The sequence below is a fragment of the Apis mellifera genome, linkage group LG12, assembly GCF_003254395.2.
Source record: "Apis mellifera strain DH4 linkage group LG12, Amel_HAv3.1, whole genome shotgun sequence".
In the NCBI taxonomy this organism is placed as follows: Eukaryota; Metazoa; Arthropoda; class Insecta; order Hymenoptera; family Apidae; genus Apis; species Apis mellifera.
The window spans coordinates 3,838,715-3,859,221 of NC_037649.1; the positions used below are offsets into that span (position 1 = coordinate 3,838,715).

Below are 20,507 nucleotides of genomic sequence, written 5' to 3' on the forward strand. Positions count from 1 at the left end.
AAGACAGACTCAAAAAAGTCTATACTTGTATAGAGAAAAAAGAAAATAAAAAGAAATATATGTAATTGCATGCTAATGCTGAAATTAAAAAAATGACAATAAATATTTTTTAGAAATTTTTGAAATAAAAAAAATAATCTTTTTTCTTTATTTTAAACTTTCTAAATGAGAAAGTTTCTTAAATGAGCTCGAAGAGTTCTTCCCTTTCTAGGATTAATAAATTAATTGATTTTATGCAAATTGTAACAGACATTATAAATCCTTAATCATCTTAATATAAACATTGTTTGATTGAATACCGTGAAAGATTAAAATAAAATATAAGTATAATATAATATAAGAATAAATATTGTTATATATATATATATATATATATATATATATATATATATATATAAGTAAAATGATTAAATCATTTAAGAAATATGTAAAAGTTTTTAATTTCATTGAAATACGAAAAATTATTTACTTGCAAAATCTCTTATAATTGTCTTTATTAAACGAATATAATCTTCTGTCACAGGTAGTTACGATTCTATTGGAAAGAGGAGCTGCAGTCGATCATCAAGATAAGGATGGTATGACACCATTATTAGTGGCTGCATTCGAAGGACATAGAGACGTTTGTGAATTATTGTTGGAATACGAGGCAGATGTAGATCATTGCGATGCTACGGGTCGCACACCTTTGTGGGCAGCTGCTAGCATGGGCCATGGATCAGTGGTTGCTCTTCTTTTATTCTGGGGATGTTATGTTGATAGCATCGATAATGAGGGCAGAACAGTTTTGAGTGTGGCTGCTGCTCAAGGTGGCACAGATGTAGTAAAACAATTATTAGATCGAGGTATTCTTTTCCAGATTTTCTATCCTTTTCTTTCTTGTTCTTTTTATCTTCTTTCTTCTTCTTTTCTTTTTATCTTCTTTTTTTTTTTTTTTCCTTTTCCAATTAATTTCATTATTAGATTACAAACAAAGTGATTAAAATTTTTGATATTTTAGGCTTAGACGAACAACATAGAGACAATTCAGGTTGGACACCCTTACATTATGCAGCATTTGAAGGTCACATTGATGTTTGCGAAGCACTACTAGAAGCAGGAGCCAAAATTGATGAAACTGACAATGATGGAAAAGGTGCACTAATGTTGGCTGCACAAGAAGGACATGCTGCATTAGTTGAAAGATTGTTAGAACAGCATGGAGCGCCAATCGATCAACATGCTCATGATGGAAAAACTGCTCTCAGGTAATTTAATAATGATATTCTAATATGTATTTTGTATAAATTTTATTTTCTAACATTATATATATTTTCTAACATTATATCTTCAATAATCAAAAACTATTATAGACTTGCAGCTTTGGAAGGTCATTACGATACTGTCAGGGTACTATTAGCTCATAATGCAGATGTGAATGCAAAAGATGCTGATGGGAGAAGCACTCTTTATATTCTTGCTCTAGAGAACAGATTGGCAATGGCACGATTTTTGTTGGAGCATGCTCGAGCAGATGTAGAAAGCAGGGATTCAGAAGTAAATGAAAAATTTTTATAATAATTTTTATAATAATTTAAATCTTATAAAAATCGTAGAAAAATTTACAATCTTTTTCAAAATAGACTTATTTTCTAAAAATATACCATTGAAAATTTTTATTTTTATAAGTTGATTTTTGTATTGTTTTTGATATTTTTTTATTTTCTTTCATATAATTTTGTGCACAATATTACATTAACATATAGTATTGTTAATTCAAAAATTTTTAACATTTTATTTCTATTGTTTATTTGAAAAAATTAAGTTGAAAAAAATTTACAAATTTTTATGCAATTTAATATTACTTCTAGAAATGAACTAATCAGAAGTATTCCAACATTCAATCATATCATATTTTAATTTATATAGAATCATAACAAAAGTTTTATTTAGAATATAAAAATTAAAATATGAATATTTTATTAGAATATGAAATTATAATTATAAATTTAATATAATATTACAGGGACGAACTCCTCTGCATGTAAGTGCTTGGCAGGGACATGTCGAAATGGTAGCTTTGTTATTAACAGAAGGTGGTGCTAGTGTAAATGCTTGTGACAATGAGAATAGAACTCCTTTACATTCTGCAGCCTGGCAAGGTCATGCAGCCATTGTCAGATTGCTCCTTGAACATGGAGCAACTCCTGATCATACTTGTAATCAAGGAGCAACAGCTTTAGGTAATAATAATAATCAAATTTCATCTGTAAAATAATAATGAAACTAGTATAAAATAATTATTAAAAATCAATATTAATTAGGTATCGCCGCACAAGAGGGTCATGAACACTGTGTACGAGCACTCTTAAATCACGGTGCTGATCCCAGCCATTCTGATCATTGTGGTCGAAATGCTATCAAAGTAGCTGCCAAAAGCGGCCACGATACAGTAGTAAGACTGCTCGAGGAATATTCGGCTAATCAACGAAGTCTAAGGCCTGGCATCAATGGAGGTTTATTTATTTATTATAATTTTTAATTCATTTTTTAATCTGAAATTACATTATTGTAATATATTGTTTATTATAATGCAGGTGGAAGTAGTAGTGCTACTTCAGTAACATCAAATTCGACAGCAGAAACAAAACCATCGTCCGCAATTTTGAATCCTCTTTCAACTCAATACAGTCCGGCAGAATCGCCGGATTCGACAAAAAGAAGAAGTTGCGTGTCTCTGGGAAATAATTCCAGCAACAGCAAATCTAGTAGCAACCTAACTGGTAGCACAAAAAGCGATCAGGGGAAATTTAACCAGAACTCGATGGTGAATCAGGTAATAAAAGTAGGTAACAACGTTGTTGCTTTTTTTATTAACTCTCTTGTGTAATTTAAGGAGTCAATTCAAATTCTCCGATACCACTTCCAATCGATTCTCATCATCTCTTTCTGACTGCATGTTTTGTTCATTCCGTTTTTATGCACTCGTGTACAGATCGTTTTTTTTTTTTTTTAACTAGATCACTCTTCGTACGAAGATTTTGTTTAACTATTACCTTAAACAATCTTATTTTATATTTAAAACATTCGATTGATTTTTATTTAAAAAGTTAAAGACCAACTCGATCTATACACGCTACGAATTTGATTTTTATGGGAACCCCGCATCATCTGACTGCTATAATTTTAGACACCATTATCTTTCACGCAACAACTGCAACAATGCTCGAGGGGAGCCAAGAGTCGTCCACTCAGCAAACTTTTATCACCTCTGAAAAGTGAACCGCAAAGTCCTATCTACGCTTCACCACCTCATTCGCCGTTAAGTGACAGCCTGATACCTTATTCGCCAACAAACACAAGTCCACCTAGTGCTCAGACCGCAGCGAATGTGATACAGAATCAACTTGGAGTATCATTGTTAACTGGAAATCAAAATATACCATATAAAGTGCAGATCGGAGGATATAATCATACATCGGCTATTTACGAACCGATTAATATAAAAACCGAGATCATCGATAAAAATGAAATTAGCAAACCATTTGAATTAACGAACGAAATGTTAGGTTTAAGTGTAACAAAAGATAAAAAAAATGGACTTGATGAAAAAAGAAATTCAGCCGACACTCATTTCACTAGAGATACTCATATGAGAATAATATTGGGTAATAGTGGTGCTGGTGTTGGCAGAAGCGTAAAACATGCTTCAGATCATACACCTGCTAGGTAAGATTTATTTTAATAAAACTATTTATTCAAATATTTATAAAAGTTTCTTTATATACATTATATACATATACTATTGCTTTAAATATTAATTATGAATGTATTTAATTGCAAAAAATTTCTAAAATATTCTGAAAAAAATAATTATAAAAGATTAAATAAAACATCTTTTTAAAATAAATAATTTTTTATTATAGTGCAAGTAATGCAAAACCAAAGCGTAATGGTTTGGTTTCCAATCCAGCCATGAGATTAGTAGCAGGTGTTAGGAATGGAATTGAAAATGCAACTAATAGAAACAAACCTATCACAACGCGAGTTAATGGATTTCAGTGGAAGGCTGAGGCACGAAAGGAAACACCTTTGTAGGGACAGGTATTAATATAATTTCACTTTTGAAGGTCACAATAAAAGTCTAGGAAAACAAATATTTTACATAATTGTAAAGAAGGAATAAATATTTAAAAAAATCTTCAATTCATATAATATTGTATAAATATTTATAGTAATGTATTTATTATATTTTTCTTTGAAATGCACTGCATAATTTTATTATGCTTCACAAATATACATAATTATAAATTCCATTCAATCACTCACTTTAGTATTAGAAGTTAAATTTTTTCATCCCTTCAAGTTTCATTTAATTCAATTTTAATTTAAAGATTATTGAGTGATAAATTTTTAAATTACTTTTTTTTAAAACAATATTTGAATAATATATGTATATATATATATATATTATATATATATTAATACTATATTATGTATATGTGCATATGTATATATATGTATATATATATATAATATATACATACATATATATACATATAATATATACATATATGGTGTATATATATATATATATATAATATATAATATATACATCATATATAATATATATATATATATTCATATATGGGATGTTAATATATTTGTGATACATGATATTTTGCAGGCCAAAACAAACATAACAATTGATATATAAAAATGTCAATTGAAATTTATTTATTAAATTATAAATAAAATGAAGATGGAAAAAGATAGTAATATAATTGAGATTTATCTGTCTTTTTCCCCGTTTCGCTTTATCTAATGCAAATTAAATTAAATTGTTTAATAAATAAGTTTTAATCAATATTTTTATATATCAAAATTTGTTTTGACTTCTTGAATTTTGAAAAATGTTTCTAAAAATGTTTCATAAATACATTAATATCCTATATATAAGGAAATAGAAGTAGCTAATCCTTATACACTGTAATTACAGTGTTCAATTTTGGAAGTGGTATCAGTAGATTTTTTATATTCCTTTTCTACTAAATTATAACGTATAAATATTTTGCATGATCAGAAATAACTCTTATATAATTTTAGATTTTACGATAAAATTAGAAATTTAGCAAACGAAAAACATGAATTTTTAAGAAGATTTAATGTTTTAATCTTTTCAGAATAACCATCTTACTAATCAATATGTTTAAGTGTGTTGTGTTAAGTTTATTGTTTATATAATGATAAAATGTTCGAAACTAAAAACAAAAAATTAATTAAAATCTTAATTTTTTGTAATATAGGTTGTATTCTCAGAAACATCTCAGCGGGATACTGGAATTCGTTATTGCGGCTGGCGAATTGTAATCACCAAAAAGCGGAAGTCAATAAATAAATTTTTTTCTTTTTATTTGAGCAAAATCAAATTACCTCACATGAAAAAATAGATTAAAAAAATAATAAGAATTGCAGTCAAAAGGAAAATAATATAAAAACAAAAATTGCGTAATATAAAAAAAACCAAATATTAAACAGTATAGAAAAATATGTAGATCTAGATATGTAAACTTTACGAAACGTGACTTTGTATAAATGTAACGTTAATAAAATTCTTTATTGATCTCACTAATACTTCATATAAACGAAAAAAAAATGAATTAATTATTGAAACCTTTAAAATTTAAGTAATTATGATTTTAATGAAAAAAGATGATATATTATAAAATTTTTTTCTTCAGAAGACTGGATGCAAATGAAATTCATAATGTGATGTGAATGATGCAGCATTGTAAAGATATGTATAAATTATATTAAACGATTAAAAAAAAAAATATAGCATGATAATGCAAATTATCAATTACAAATACGTAAAATTATGGCCTGAAAATTAATAAAAACGTGTGTAAATACACATCTTTCATGTATTGTGCACGATCATATTTATTATATTGTAATAGATGCAAAATAAATAAAAAGCAAAATATCAATGTTATTTATTTATTTACATCAGATCCATAATTTATTTACATAAGAATCCTTTAAAACACCTTTAAATAATTCGATAATAAATTCATTAAAATAATTTTTTCTAAAACAAGTTATAGTTATAGATGAAACTAAATTTATCTTATACATTGTATCATGATATTCCATCTATCTTCATATCATATAAAAGAGTCATAAATACATTCATTGTCAAAAGATATCTTTCTCAAGGTAATATCTTCTATTTTTAAAAAATATTTCATTCATATTCAATTCATAATATATTAGATAAAATTATAGATATTATAAAAAATAATTTGTATCTGAAAACTTTATAAGGAAGAAAAAAAGAGGAATTTTATTTTATCATATTGTCAGATAAGAAATCTTATCTTTTATATATAAAAAATATTTAAAATTTTGTATTTATTAATATTTATGCAAAAAAAAAATAAGTTTAATGATTTTAATATATTAAAATATTAAAATATAGTGAAATAATAAAGATATAAGACAAAAATTGATAAATTAATATAAAATGAATACTTTTAAAAAAATATTAAAGCAAAAATTAATATTAAGAACAATTATTGGTGTATGTGCTGGAATTTTATTAGGATTTGTTCTTAAAAGTTTTACTCTTCAACCATGGTCCAAACGAGATATAATGTATCTAAAATTTCCTGGAGAACTATTCATGAGATTAGTAAATTGCTTAATATTACCTCTTATAACATCTAGTATAGTGAGTGCTACTTGCAACTTAAAAAAATCAGGTTAATCAACTTAAATACAAATTGATTTTAAATTAAATTATTTTTCTATTTAGCAAATAAAAATTTCTTTTTACACAGTAAAAATTTTTTATATATATATATAGGTCATATAGGAACAATGGCACTATATTACTATATTACAACGACACTACTTGGAATTATATTAAGTATTACACTTGTTCAAACAATAAGACCTGGTGATTTACTTAAAAATAAAAATATCATATCACAAAATGCAACCAGATCATTTATAACAATGGATACAATTTTAGATTTATTTCGGTATTTTACTCATAATATTAGCCAAATCCTATTTTATGCTTTTATCTATTAAATTTATTTTTTTATTTATATTACAGAAATTTCATACCAGAAAATATAGTGAGTGCATGCTTATTTCAGGTAATAACATTTTATGTTTTTTATTTTTCACATATAATTATTTTAATTTAAACAATAAAAAAAAAATAAAATATTTTTAGTATCAAACTGTATTGGAAAAATCAAAAAATGAATCAGGTATGTAACATAATAATAAAGAAAAATTAAATTTATAGAACTTAAATTAAAACTTAATTTTTATTTTTTAGTACCAATCGATGAATGGGAAATAAATCATATTAATATAGCAGGAACAAATGTTTTAGGATTAGTAGCCTTTAGTTTAATCTTAGGACTTGCAATTGGAGATATAGGTGTTAAAGGAGAACCTTTAATAAATTTCTTTCAGTCTTTATCAGATGCAATGATGAAAATTATGAATTGGACAATAATGTAAAATTATATAGTCTTAAATATTTAAACAAAAGAAATAAGTTTTTATTATATGCAAACATTTATTTTGTAATAGGCTTGTACCAATAAGTGCATTATTTCTTATTTCTGCAAAAATTCTTGAAGTGGAAGATTTTAATAATGTAATAAAACAACTTGGAATTTATATTTTAACCGTTTTCAGTGGTTTACTCATACAAGGCTTAATATTACTTCCTTTATTATATTTTATATGTACTCGTCAATCTCCATACAAAATTATAGTTAAACTTGGACCAGCTTTTGTCACAGCATTTGGTACATCATCGAGGTAATCAATTAAAATAAATATATTTTTATTTTTATTATTTATTAATAAAATTATAAACATTTAACAACTATACTTTAGTACAGCTACAGTTCCAATAACAATATCATGCTTAAAACATATTGGAATACCTTCTAAAATATCTAGATTTATTGTACCAATTGGTGCAACTATAAACATGGATGGTATAGCACTATATGAAAGTATTGGTGCAATTTTCATAATCCAATTGCATGGATTTCAATTTTCATTATTTAAAATTGTTATAATCTGGTTTGTATTTCTATAAATTAATTTGTATTGTAATTAATAACATAGTAATATTAAAAAATTTTGCAGCATAACATGTACTCTATCATGTATTGGTGCTGCTGGCTTACCAAGCGGTGGTTATGTAATGTTAATAATGGTATTAAATTCCGTGGGAGTCCCAGTAGAAGATGTTTCATTAATTATTGCGATTGATTGGTTTGTGTAAGCATCTTGTGATGCATTTGTATAATTTTAAATATTTATTCATAAAAATTAATATAAATTTAATTTTTAGAGATCGTTTTAGAACTACCTTAAATATTGTGGCGGATGCATTAGGTGCTGGTATAATAACTCATTATTACAAAAAAAATACAATGCAAACTTCCATTCAAGAAGAAGAAATAGAATTAGATACTTCCACATAACATGTTATGATATAATAATAAGCTCGATTTTTAATAAGTCAAGAAATATTTAAATATTTAAAATATAAGAATAATAATAAATCATAATAACTAACTAAAACATAAAAACTTATATAATAAAAAAAATTATTATAAATTCATAATATAAAAATTAACCATTATAAAAGAAAATAATAACTTATTAATAAAAATATTTTTATATTTTAAATTTAAATTTTAAATATATAAATTTTTTTTACAACAGTAAATTATTAAAATAAATTTAGAATTAAATACATTAAAAATTTAATATATGTAGGTACAAATTTTCATTAAAAAAAATTCAAATTCTATGTGCAATAATATATATTTTTTTAGTAACCAATTATGATTATTTTAAATGATTTTGAAATATAAACATTTTACAATTGTCTTTTATTAATAAATCTTTTTTTAATAAATATATAAATATAATTTCTAAATTTCGAAAATTTAAATTATATTAAATTTTTCTGTTAACTATCATATAAATACTTTAAGTATTCTAAAATACATTAAAAATCTACTAAGAATGTTTCGACATAACAACAAACATATCTGTATACAACATATTCTATGTTACTTTCTGGTGAGTAAACCTAACTTCTTTGACGCGCTGCTGCAGCGTCTCTTGTGACATTTTCTAGAAGTGAAAAGGCTATCTATGTGAATACTGCATGTATAGGAGAGAGATTTCAGAATGGCGACTGTCTTTACTTAGGAGAGTACTTATTCCCGCCCAGAAATTGTATAATTAACGTGTGTCTTTGGAAAGTTCCATGTGTTTTTCATCACATATTCACTGAAAATGATAATAGAGAATCCAGATCAATTCAAGGCGTGGCTCACTGCCGTCTTGGAGCCACTGTAAGTAGGCCAGCTTGTCCGAGTACGGTTTTAAGTGTATGTGTATGCATTTGATGTTGTAAATGGCCGTACATGTGCTATGCTTTACACCCTATGCAGAATTATATTTACATGTATTACCCTGCCTGCCCTTCAATGATCATCGATAGATCATGTTTGACACTGTTCCTTCACTGAATTTATTATGCTTTTAATAATAAGTATTCAAATAATAATGTGTCTAATTTCTAATATATTTCATATCTATTTTAAAGCGAATGTATTTCGAATAATTGAACGTAGAATATTCAATTCTATTGCGTTTTAACTCGCAATATGAATTTTATGTATATTTCTTTTAAGTATCAGGATAAAAATATGTTTTTAATTTACTAATCATCCTACATAAACAACTTAAGCAATGACTTATTCTAAAATGATTTGTTGATAATAATGCTTAATTAAAACATTGTTTATCCTTAAAAAGGATTCAATATTTGAAATATCTATTTCTTTCATTAATAATTTTCATTAAATAAACTTTAATAATCACTAAAATACCTAATACTTAATAAAATAAAGAATGCTTTAATTAAGTAGAAATGTTAAGTAAAAAGATCAAAAGTATCAAATAATATATATATATACTTTTTGAATATATTTTTTATATCGTAAGAAATAATTTTTTTATTGATATAAATTAATTGATAATATGTAACTAACTTCATTTATTCATTTGTAATTTATTGATTTAGTAAAGTTTAACCTTTTGTTTTACATTTTACAACTTATAAATATAATATAATTTTATAGAATATTACAAATAATAAAATATATATTTACTATATAATTTATCATATTATTATATCTAATAATTATGTATTACATAAACATGATTATTATTTAAAAACTTTATTATATAATTAATATATAATTTATGTATTTATTATATATCATATGAATGTCTTATAATTATTGTTTCAAATATTAATATCAATATAATTTTTCAGTTGTGATGCAGATCCTGCAGCATTAGCAAAATATGTATATGCTCTTGTTAAGAAGGATAAAACATTGGAAGAATTACGAGGTGGAATGGTTGAACAACTTGATGTATTTTTACAGCAAGGTATTTCAAAATATCATTAGATTTAAATGACATTAAAAAATTATTTAATTTATTTTATGTTATGATATATTTCTTATAGAAACTTAATTTTATTTTATGATATATTTCTTATAGAAACAAAAAATTTTGTGGAATTGTTATTTAAAACGTTAGAAACTCAAGAATATGTTCTTCCACCTCCAAAAAGTGATCCAGATGGTGGTGGGACACCACCAGGTATAAATCCACCACCGCCTGCATTAAACACAGAAAAAGTAACTGAAAGTACAATTCCAATTACTTCTATGAATACAAATCCTCCTGCTCCATTACAAATGAATGGATCTGCACCTATGGCAATAGGCAAACGTGAAACTAGAAAATCAGATTCTGAAAAAGTTGATAAAGAAAAAGAAAAACGTTCTAGGAGTCGGTGAGTTTCATTCAAATTATATATTAATAAAATGATAAAATATTTATATAATTTTTTAAAACATAATCTAAATATTTTAGAAGTGGTCGAATGAGATCACGAACAAGATCTCGTTCACGTTCATGGGAAAGAGATAGACGTAGATCAAGGAGCAGAGAACATATTCGTCGCGATCGAGAACGTGATAGAAGTCGACCATGGAGAAATGAGTCGCCACCAAATACGCGACGGCATGATAGAAGGTTTATATAAATTTTATTTCAAATAATAAAACAATTTAATTTATAGTTTTTTCTACAACATTAATTTTTTTTAGACGAAGCAGAAGTCGTAGTACATCGCCAATACGTCCAAGAATACGAGATGGTCCTGATAATCGTGACCATAGAGCACGATTTAGAAACAGATCTCCAACACCACTTCGATCTAGATCTCGTTCAAGATCATTAGAACGAAAAAAGATAGATCGCTCTGAAAGAATGGAAGTAGATAGAACAGAAAGAATTGATGGGAGCCCTGGTGGTGGTACTCCAACTCAGGATAGTAATCATGGAGATGTAGACATGAGGTTGTCTACTACTAGTCAATCAATTCAAAGCGTCGTTGCTGTTGCCTCTAGTGTTCCGAATAGCCAACCAGGTTTTCAAACTAAGAGAAGATGTAGAGATTTTGATGGTTTGTATTTTTCAAATTGTTTCATAGAAAAATATAAAAAATATAATAATAAAGTATAATTAATATTTATAGAAAAAGGATATTGTATGAGAGGTGATCTCTGCCCTTATGATCATGGTACAGATCCAGTTGTATTAGAAGATGTAGCTCTAAGTCGTGTTCTCACTTTTGGGCCACATAGTGCTCAAGCACCAGGAACAGTACCTGTAACAGCAGTTCCAGAACCACCTCCAGGACCTAATGGAAATGCTCCACCACAACATCTTCCTCTTGCCAGTTTACCTCCTCCACACTTAAGAAATCAACATCATTCTAATATGGGTATATTATTTATATAAAATTATAAATTTTGTATATTTTCTATGTATAAATTTTTAATATATATATAATTATATATGTATTATATATAGATATAATTATTTTAATATAAATTTCAATAGATGCTTTTGCGGAATACAATCCAGACGCACCAAGTATGGAACCCCGAATGCCATGGGGTAGACATCCCCAACCTGGACCTGCAATTTATGGAAGAGGTCAACGGGAATTAATTAGTGTGCCAGTAATTCCACATACAAACTCGTCCGAAATAACACATACTCAAACGAATCCATTAAAACGTAAACAAACATTTGATTTTAACCGTCTTGGACCAAAACAACGAGTGGTACATAATCCAGCTAATTGTTCTCTGGAATTAAAAAAAGTTCCACGTAGTCTGAACAACATAACCCAGTTAAATAATCATTTTTCAAAATTTGGTAAAATTGTAAATATCCAAGTTAATTTCGGTGGAGATCCTGAGGGAGCGTTGGTTACCTTCCAGTTACCAGCTGAAGCAAAGGCTGCATACAGAAGTACAGAGGCTGTGTTGAATAATAGATTTATCAAAGTTTTTTGGCATAACAATATTAACAACAATGCATCTGGTGGTGCCATTGAAAATGTACCACCCGGTAAGTTATCAATACATATTCTTTATATTATTTTTTCATAAATCTTAACTTATCAATTTCTCAATTATTTTATAAAAACTTCAGTATTTAATATATTATTCATTTTATTTAGGATGTCGACCTTCTGTTAAAGAACGATTAGGTGCTGCTGTCACTGTGCCAGCAAAGACCGAAGAAAATGAATATATTCCCACTCGTCGTTCAACCGAAGAACAAGTTTCACAAACATTGGTTCCAACATCACCAAAAACTACTACTGTTCCTACGCGAGAAGACAAAGTTCTTGCAATAAAAAAGACACAGGAGATACTAGCTGCTAAGGAAACATTAAAAAAGAAACAAGAAGAGAAACGTAAAGAAGCATTAAAATTAACTGCTGATTTACGTAAAAGGAAACAAGAATTATTAGATAAGCATTTGATAGAAATTCGAGCTCTAATTGACAAAGCTGAAAAGAATCCAGAACAAAAAGATGCAATTATGGCAACGATCAAAACAATGCAACAATCTATTGACAATTTACGTAAAGATTTAGCTGCAAACGGTCAAATTGGCGGAAATAAGACACAAATCAAATCTAGAGAACAAACTCAAAAAGAGATTTTAGATGCAGAATTAGATTTAATGACTGCGCAACAAGAAGGACAAGATGCTGGGGAATTGCAAAAAAGATTAAATGAATTACGAGCACAAGCTGCCGCATTAGGTTTAAATGCAGGTTCAGCTATTGGTAGAGGTACAAGATCCAGTAGAGTTATACGAGGTAGTCATGCATTATCATATAGGGGTCGTGGTAGAGGGAGTTTTGCCCACGTTTCGGTAGATCATAGACCGACAAGTCTTCTAGTCTCTGGTTACGAAACCGAAGAAAAGGCTGAAGTTTTAGCGCATTTTCAAGTAAGATTAATTCTTTTATACATACATATTTTTATATATTATATATATCATGTATATTAAAATTTATATTTTTTATATTTTAGCAATTTGGAGAAATAGTCAATCAAATAGTAGATGATGCAACACCTTCGATCGTAATTAATTTTAAATCCAGAAAAGAAGCCGAAATAGCTTTAGTAAAAGGACGCACATTTCAAGATAGATTATTATCTATAACATGGGTCTCTGGACATCATCTCCATCGTGGTGGTGGTGGTAGTAATACAAACGCATCCGTACAACTTTCTTCACGTTCTGAACAAGCACCACCTACTACCGACGAAGATATTGACTTAGAAGTGAGTCCTTAAAATTTAAATTTATCATGTAATTTCTAAACATTTAAATCTAAAAATGCAATTATCTGTATTTTATTTTACTTTTATTGAAAACTTTTATTCTTTTTCTGATATACAAATAAATAATAAAAATATGAAATATTTTGTTTGTTTTTTTTTTTTTATATGATATAAACCTTTATTTGTAACAGGGTAACGCTGAAGCATTACTTCTTGAAGAAAATGAAGAAGAAGAAGATGAAGATGGTGAATCGCGAAGCTGGCGGCGATAGCAGCGTCAGCGTTATTCGTGACAAAAATTTGGTACCAGCTATAATGACTGTGTGATGATCTGGGCGAATCAATATATGCTCAGCACTTGCGCCATTGCTGCACTGTCGTTTGATGCATTAAATACCATGATTTTCACAAAAAAATCAGGTTACGAGCTCATACACGTTATCATGAGTGTTACACTATTTGTTAATATTATTAAATATATACATATGCGCATGATAACGGTATTATAAAGAAATATACCGTATCAAATTGCGTATCATGAAATAGAAAACAGATATACAAGTTTCCAACAACAACAACAAAAACTAACCAAATTTATCCCATTATTTGTAGAATAAAATCGCTATGTTTTGTATGGGAAACATCTTATTCTGAATTCAAAGTCCTTTTTCTTTGTGTGTAGAATTGTGAATTGTCTCTTGTTATTTCTTTCGAGATATATCCATAATAAACAAGTAACCAGACTTTTAGATATAGGTAGATACTTATAATTTTCAAAAATTTTACAATCGAAAGTGAAGAAACTATATTTATAACTTGTAAGATACAAATACAATTTATTATTATATAATTACCAAGTAAGATATAGCGTATAACGCTTCGAAGTAGTGTAATTGGTTTTTCTTTTTTACTTTCACTTAATGTACTATTTAAAATTGTTCCTGTAATGATGTACAGTGTATTGTATAATTGTCATGATTTTCTTTTATCAAATATCAATGAAACTAAGTTGATTAGAATTGAAAAAACTTATTCGTGCATAATTTTACACTAGTTGTTTCAATATATACTGAAAAAAATAATATATAATTGTTACATATAAATTCTTAAAATTAATTTTCAAGGTAAGTATTAAATTCCGCAATAAATAAAACTCATAATAATGCGTAAAATTTAGAAAGAAAAAAAAAAAGAATCACTATATTTCAAACGCCTTTGGCATTTCGTTATATATATAAATAAACTTATTTGATACATTTTGAAAACAATTTTAAGTAAAATCCTACCCAATATTTTGTTAAACATTTCACTTTTTCAAATTAAATTATGTAAATAACTTTCATACAATTTTTTACATATTAAATTCTAAAATCTTAATCTACTTAAGACTTTCTTTTATTCCTTAATTCCAAATTTCATATTTAATAAAGTATTTTTTTTATAAATATAATTATAAGCAAATAATTTATATTAAATTTTTAAATATTTTAATAGTGAATATCAAAATTCTTTATATTTTAACATTTTAAAATATCTTACAAAATATTTATAACTTTTTTTTATTCTTTTTTAATCATTTAAATACATTAAAAAACATAAAAAAAGAATTATTTTTATAGGCTAACTTACATATCGAGTACAAAACAAAATATATGTAATAAAAAAATAGTATATATAGACATATATAACAGTAGTAAAAACAGATAATATATATATATAAACATAATTTCAATTAGAAAGCAGAATTCGCAAAAGAAATTATTTAAAATAATCATATAATATTTTATATTATGGAGACAACCAACCAGCTAGTAAACTACCTAATAATAATTGTGCAACTGGTAATATTGACAATGGTAAATTTACAGCTGAACCATGAGCTGAACCATGATAAGCACCACGTAAAATCCAGCTACCAAGACCAACTGATTTGTGAGTACTTGTAAAAAGTGTAGCTAGTAAGATATTTCGAGGTAACCATCGAGAGCACAAAATCCAACATAAGCAGCTAACAAATAGTTGTCCCGCACAAGCTTGAACATAAAAAAATACTAATATCATAATAAAATAATAAAAGATATGCTATTTGGAATTAATTTAAATTAATAATATTTAAATATATATAAATTATATATACATGCATTAACATTAGACAAAAATTTTTAATATATTACTATTTAACGTTCATTTGGTTATATCAATATAAGTTTTAATCTAAATTATCATAAACTTACCAATTAATACACATAATAATACATCAGAAGCTTGCAAAGATGATGCATCTATTAACAATGCATCACAAAACCAATGATATGCTGTAGCTAATAATAATCCTTGAGAAAACCAAAGTGATTTAATTTTTGGACAAATATCGTACTTTAAAATAATAATTTGAATTGCAATACCAATAATTAATGGTATAATAGTACTATAAATGGTTTCTTTTATGTTTATACCAACCAAAGGTGGTGTAGATGCTCCTAACTAAAAGAATTAATACTCTTATAAAAGAAAAATGATATTTTGAATTTTAATAATGAATATTTATACATATATAAGTATAATTACCACAAAATATAATAATATAGGAGATATAAATAATCCTCCAAAATGAGATACTAAAGTAATCACAATGCTTGTTGATAAATCTGCTTGTGCTAATCGACATAATACAAAACTTGTATTAAATGGAGGTGGCATGCAATAAAGTACCTAAAATCCAAAAAATTAAATTATTATCAATATTTACATATAATTAAAGATATTTTGTTTGTGTATATATATATATATATATATATATATATTTACTTCCATTCCTTTCAATAACCATACATTGACATTGGCATAAGTCAATAAACATACCCCAAGTCTCATAAGAAAAGGCATTAAAATATATATGAAAGTCATTGTAAATATTAAGAGAGAACCATTGCTTAATGTTAAATAAAGCATTTTTGGATCACATAATAAACCTGCTTCTAAGTATGTTAAAGGAATAGCAAAATATCGAATGATAATATTTCCATTCAGAATACCTATAATAAATAAATAATATAAAAAAGATACAATATATTTACTTAATTATTATTAATTATTAAATAATAATTTAAAATTTTATATATATTTAATTATTAATATATTAATATATTATAATATATTAATATATATTATATATATTTAATTATTTGTTTATAAAATAATACCATTTGTTTTACCAAAATGTGGTTTAGCAGAAGCAAGCATCATACATAAAAGCATTAATAAAAAATATCCATATCTATATAAAAGTTCATTTTGTTTTTTTTTTGGTTGAATATCTTGTGTATAATTTTCTTGCATTTTTACTTAATTTTATGCGTGCCTGTAATAATTTAAATATCTTAATATGTATTTTTGAAAATTTTTATTTATGTAATAATATATAATAAAAGCAAATGAAACATGATTTATAATAATGAAAAAATGTTAATAATAATAAAGAGGATGCAAACCATTTTTATGAAATTATATCAGCCTACAAGCAACCAGTGAAACTTTTTTTCTGATTCTTCTTTGAAGAAATTTCATGCGTTGTCTTCTTTACAAGAATTTATACGTGCACATTTGCATAAAATATTATATTTACTATAATCCTATTTAAACATGCTTAAAATATTAAGTAAAGAAAATTTTATTGTCTATAATACTGTATTAAATCATACATTTATTAATTATTCTGTGCTATTTTTTATCATTAAAATTCCTGTAAAATTCATAATTTAATTAATATAATATAAAATTAAATATATAAATGCATCTAAATTAAAGCAATACTTTTAAAATTTATAAAATGCAATGATATTCTTTTAATAATAAATTTTTTATTCTAAAATTTGTATTATTCAATTTTTTTTTTGTTGAATGAAATATATATATACAAAATAATAATGCTTTGTGCAAATTAAACTTGCATCCAAACATAATTGTATATTTACACTTGTTGTATGTGATGTTAAATTTAAAAATTGTATTTTAAAAAATGAAAAATTATTATATGACCGTAATAAATATATTTAAACTTTTCGTTACAATTCATTAATATTTGTTTGAAAAACTTCAAAATCATTAATCACGAATATTTTTATATGGTATTTAGTTGTTTTAAATGTCCATTATTTTTAACAATTAATTATTTAGATAATACAATGCTTTGATGCATATCGTATCAAAATGTATTAAGAAAATCCGATTTCATTTTCTTACGCATGCGTAGTTATAAAAAAATATTTTCATATATTCTTTTATTAAAATTAAATTTTTATTAAAAAAAATATTAATAACATAAAATTTATTGTTTGTTTAAATAATTTGCATAAATTTAATAAGATATGTTTATAAAAAATGTTTATAATAAAAAGTTTCTATTGTTAATTCGTTAATAATTAGTTAATTAAGTGTTAATAATTCAAACATTTATATTTATTTTATAATATTACTAAAATTATTCACATTAAAATATTTATACTTGAAATAAATAATAAAAATATTTATATCAGTTTTATAATTTTTATAATATTAATTTTTAACAAATATAATAGAAAGAATAAACAAAAAAATCTATTTGTTAATTATTTATTATAATAATATTAATAATAATACAATAATAATATTAATAATAATAATAAGATTAATGAAACAACAGTATATGTAAACATGGCATATTACCACAATACCTTTACTGCCATAAGTAGGGGTCCACCCTTCTTGGCACACAGTTTGAAGCTTAAGAGCTCCTTTATCGATTATTCACATTTTTTTCTTACAAAACTTCGTAACTTTTATACATAGCACGGTCTATAACTACATACATAACATTGCTTTGTAAACGAGGTTATACGCTCACGAAAATTAATATTTAATCGCATTACTTTTAAAACTTTGATAGTGTAACAGAAAATTTTTTAGTTGATCTTATTTTTAAGAATTGAATTTATACTGAAAATAAAAGACATAAATAGTTTGTAACGCAAACTACAACAAAAAATCTCATGATATTAAAAACTCCAATCGAAATCATTTTATAAATGGTAATGCAAAACATTACACGTTATATTTTTTTTTCTAAATATAAATATTGAAATGCTCCAGTAACGCAAATATATAAAAGATCACATATTAGCATGCTCAGATACAAAAATACTAAATCAAGATACAAAGGCTTTGATTTGTTTATTAACTAAAAGCCAAATAATTATACATAAGATTCATCTATTCAATGTTATTTTGAGGAACAAAGGATATTCATTGGATGTATTTATATGATACAGGACTTTGAATTCACTATATTATGATAAACCATTAGTTTTTGTCATTCCTGATCAAGAAACACAATGTATTACAAAACAAAAAATGAAGTAAAAAAGATCATTAGTCAATCTGTCTAATATAGCAAAATTTGTAATACTTTAAATTTGACACACATTTGAAATGAATATTTTTTTTTTTTTGAATTTTTGTATTAGTAAATAGAATAAGAAATATCTAATCAATAGTACCACCTATATTAGAAACATGGATTATTATATATCAATATTTATCCAATATATATATATATATATTATATATATCATATATACATATATTAGAAACACAAAGAAAACTTGTATAATATGAATTCTAGAGCATGCCAAAGATAATATGACTATAAAAAAATATTATAAAAATAATTTAAACTTAAAACATTTTACGTTCAAAGATTCTCTCTATAACTGTTTGTAATTTTAAGAATTATTTCCTTATATAAAGAATACACAGAGTGAAATTGTAAATTTCAGAGTTAGTTTTAATTATGTTTAAATGAAGTTCTATGTTAATTGTCAATTTCTATTTAGTCATCATCAAAAAATTTTTTATCTTCTTAGACATGATAAACACAGTATGTATATAGGTATTATTTGTTATTTGTTCATTATTAATTTAAAAAGACATGTATGTATATAAAATTATAAAAAATATTGAATCTGGCAAAATATAAAAATTATTCAATATGATATATTTAAAGTAGCAGTCTTATCTAATAACTATGAAAATTACAGAAAGAAAAAATCTGAATTTCTATAAAAATTTGAAAATTAATGATGGATAATACAGAGATTATTTAATATTTAAACACTAAACAATACACAACACTGAACTATTATTATATGTAAATATCTATATATAAAAATACAATGTATTTGTAATAAACAATTTGTCACAGTTTACTGTTAGTATTTCATTTTATATACTACAGTAATTCTTAAATAAAAACGGGAAGAACGAAAATATCACACGATGATATGTCAAAATGTTAGGTAATAAGTGATATTAAAAACATTATCATTTCATTTCCGTCAATATTCTTTTTATGATACTAATTTTACACTAAAAAATAGTAATATTGTAAAATAATTGTATATTGTAATTACACAAAGTACATAAGTAAATATTTGTAACATTAAATGCACATAAGAAAATATTTAATAAAATTATTTTCATTTTATAAAGAAATAGATTTTTTTTACAGTTTTTATACTTTATAAGATAAATAGACCAATGAGCAATAGAAATAATCATTAAATTTTTCAAAACTTATGTACTTATTTTTATTTTATATAAAAAAAAAAAGATCAAACATAATATACATAAGAAAATAGTATTAAATTACTGTATTATCCATCTATAAAATATGAAAGTTATTTATTTGTAATTTTC

General features: G+C 25.0%; 3 protein-coding genes and 1 long non-coding RNA gene across 15 annotated transcripts in view; 3 read left to right on the forward strand and 1 right to left on the reverse strand.

Annotated features, from left to right (window-relative positions):
- The window catches only part of LOC100578102, a 314,713-nt gene extending 308,824 nt beyond the window's left edge, over positions 1–5,889 (forward strand). For 2 of the 5 annotated variants that reach the window (XR_001705211.2, XR_001705213.2), the window contains 9 exons: positions 524–845; positions 1,001–1,247; positions 1,353–1,536; positions 2,006–2,222; positions 2,304–2,495; positions 2,577–2,824; positions 3,170–3,708; positions 3,906–4,083; positions 5,286–5,889. This is a non-coding gene — a long non-coding RNA (ankyrin repeat domain 50). The remainder of the gene's footprint in view (positions 1–523; positions 846–1,000; positions 1,248–1,352; positions 1,537–2,005; positions 2,223–2,303; positions 2,496–2,576; positions 2,825–3,169; positions 3,709–3,905; positions 4,084–5,285) is intronic. The other 3 variants (XR_001705212.2, XR_001705214.2, XR_001705215.2) reach the window with 3 other exon arrangements.
- Positions 5,890–6,077: 188 nt separating this feature from the next.
- Positions 6,078–8,543, forward strand: LOC551759 (excitatory amino acid transporter 3). 2 transcript variants are annotated; one of them, XM_006560792.3, is made up of 9 exons: positions 6,078–6,198; positions 6,848–7,025; positions 7,103–7,145; positions 7,226–7,262; positions 7,334–7,517; positions 7,594–7,827; positions 7,906–8,097; positions 8,164–8,298; positions 8,372–8,543. In XM_006560792.3, the coding sequence occupies exons 1-9, from the start codon at positions 6,093–6,095 to the stop codon at positions 8,502–8,504; spliced, it is 1,242 nt and encodes a 413-aa protein (XP_006560855.2). In that variant the 5' UTR covers positions 6,078–6,092; the 3' UTR covers positions 8,505–8,543. The 2 variants fall into 2 exon arrangements, with proteins under 2 accessions (XP_006560855.2, XP_006560854.2); XM_006560791.3 differs by lacking the exon at positions 6,078–6,198 and adding an exon at positions 6,468–6,743.
- Positions 8,544–9,020: 477 nt separating this feature from the next.
- LOC409915 (RNA-binding protein 26) lies at positions 9,021–14,430 on the forward strand. Of its 2 annotated transcripts, XM_006560798.3 has the most exons (11): positions 9,021–9,111; positions 9,208–9,389; positions 10,379–10,497; positions 10,612–10,909; positions 10,990–11,151; positions 11,226–11,584; positions 11,657–11,905; positions 12,025–12,540; positions 12,653–13,437; positions 13,521–13,775; positions 13,967–14,430. In XM_006560798.3, the coding sequence occupies exons 2-11, from the start codon at positions 9,331–9,333 to the stop codon at positions 14,045–14,047; spliced, it is 2,883 nt and encodes a 960-aa protein (XP_006560861.1). In that variant the 5' UTR covers positions 9,021–9,111; positions 9,208–9,330; the 3' UTR covers positions 14,048–14,430. The 2 variants fall into 2 exon arrangements, with proteins under 2 accessions (XP_006560861.1, XP_393406.4); XM_393406.7 differs by lacking the exon at positions 9,021–9,111 and having other exon boundaries at positions 9,167–9,389.
- A 125-nt stretch (positions 14,431–14,555) lies between these two features.
- LOC724999 (sodium/bile acid cotransporter 7) lies at positions 14,556–20,169 on the reverse strand. Of its 6 annotated transcripts, XM_026444489.1 has the most exons (8): positions 18,488–20,169; positions 17,267–17,352; positions 16,979–17,136; positions 16,584–16,810; positions 16,344–16,487; positions 16,010–16,259; positions 15,596–15,808; positions 14,556–14,844 (listed from the first exon to the last, which is right to left on the reverse strand). In XM_026444489.1, exons 3-8 carry the CDS (start codon positions 17,112–17,114, stop codon positions 14,789–14,791), a joined length of 1,026 nt encoding a protein of 341 aa, XP_026300274.1. In that variant the 5' UTR covers positions 17,115–17,136; positions 17,267–17,352; positions 18,488–20,169; the 3' UTR covers positions 14,556–14,788. The 6 variants fall into 6 exon arrangements, with proteins under 6 accessions (XP_026300274.1, XP_006560856.2, XP_006560860.2 ...); XM_006560793.3 differs by lacking the exon at positions 17,267–17,352; XM_006560797.3 differs by lacking the exon at positions 18,488–20,169 and having other exon boundaries at positions 16,638–16,810; positions 17,267–17,473.
- Positions 20,170–20,507: the final 338 nt, after the last annotated feature.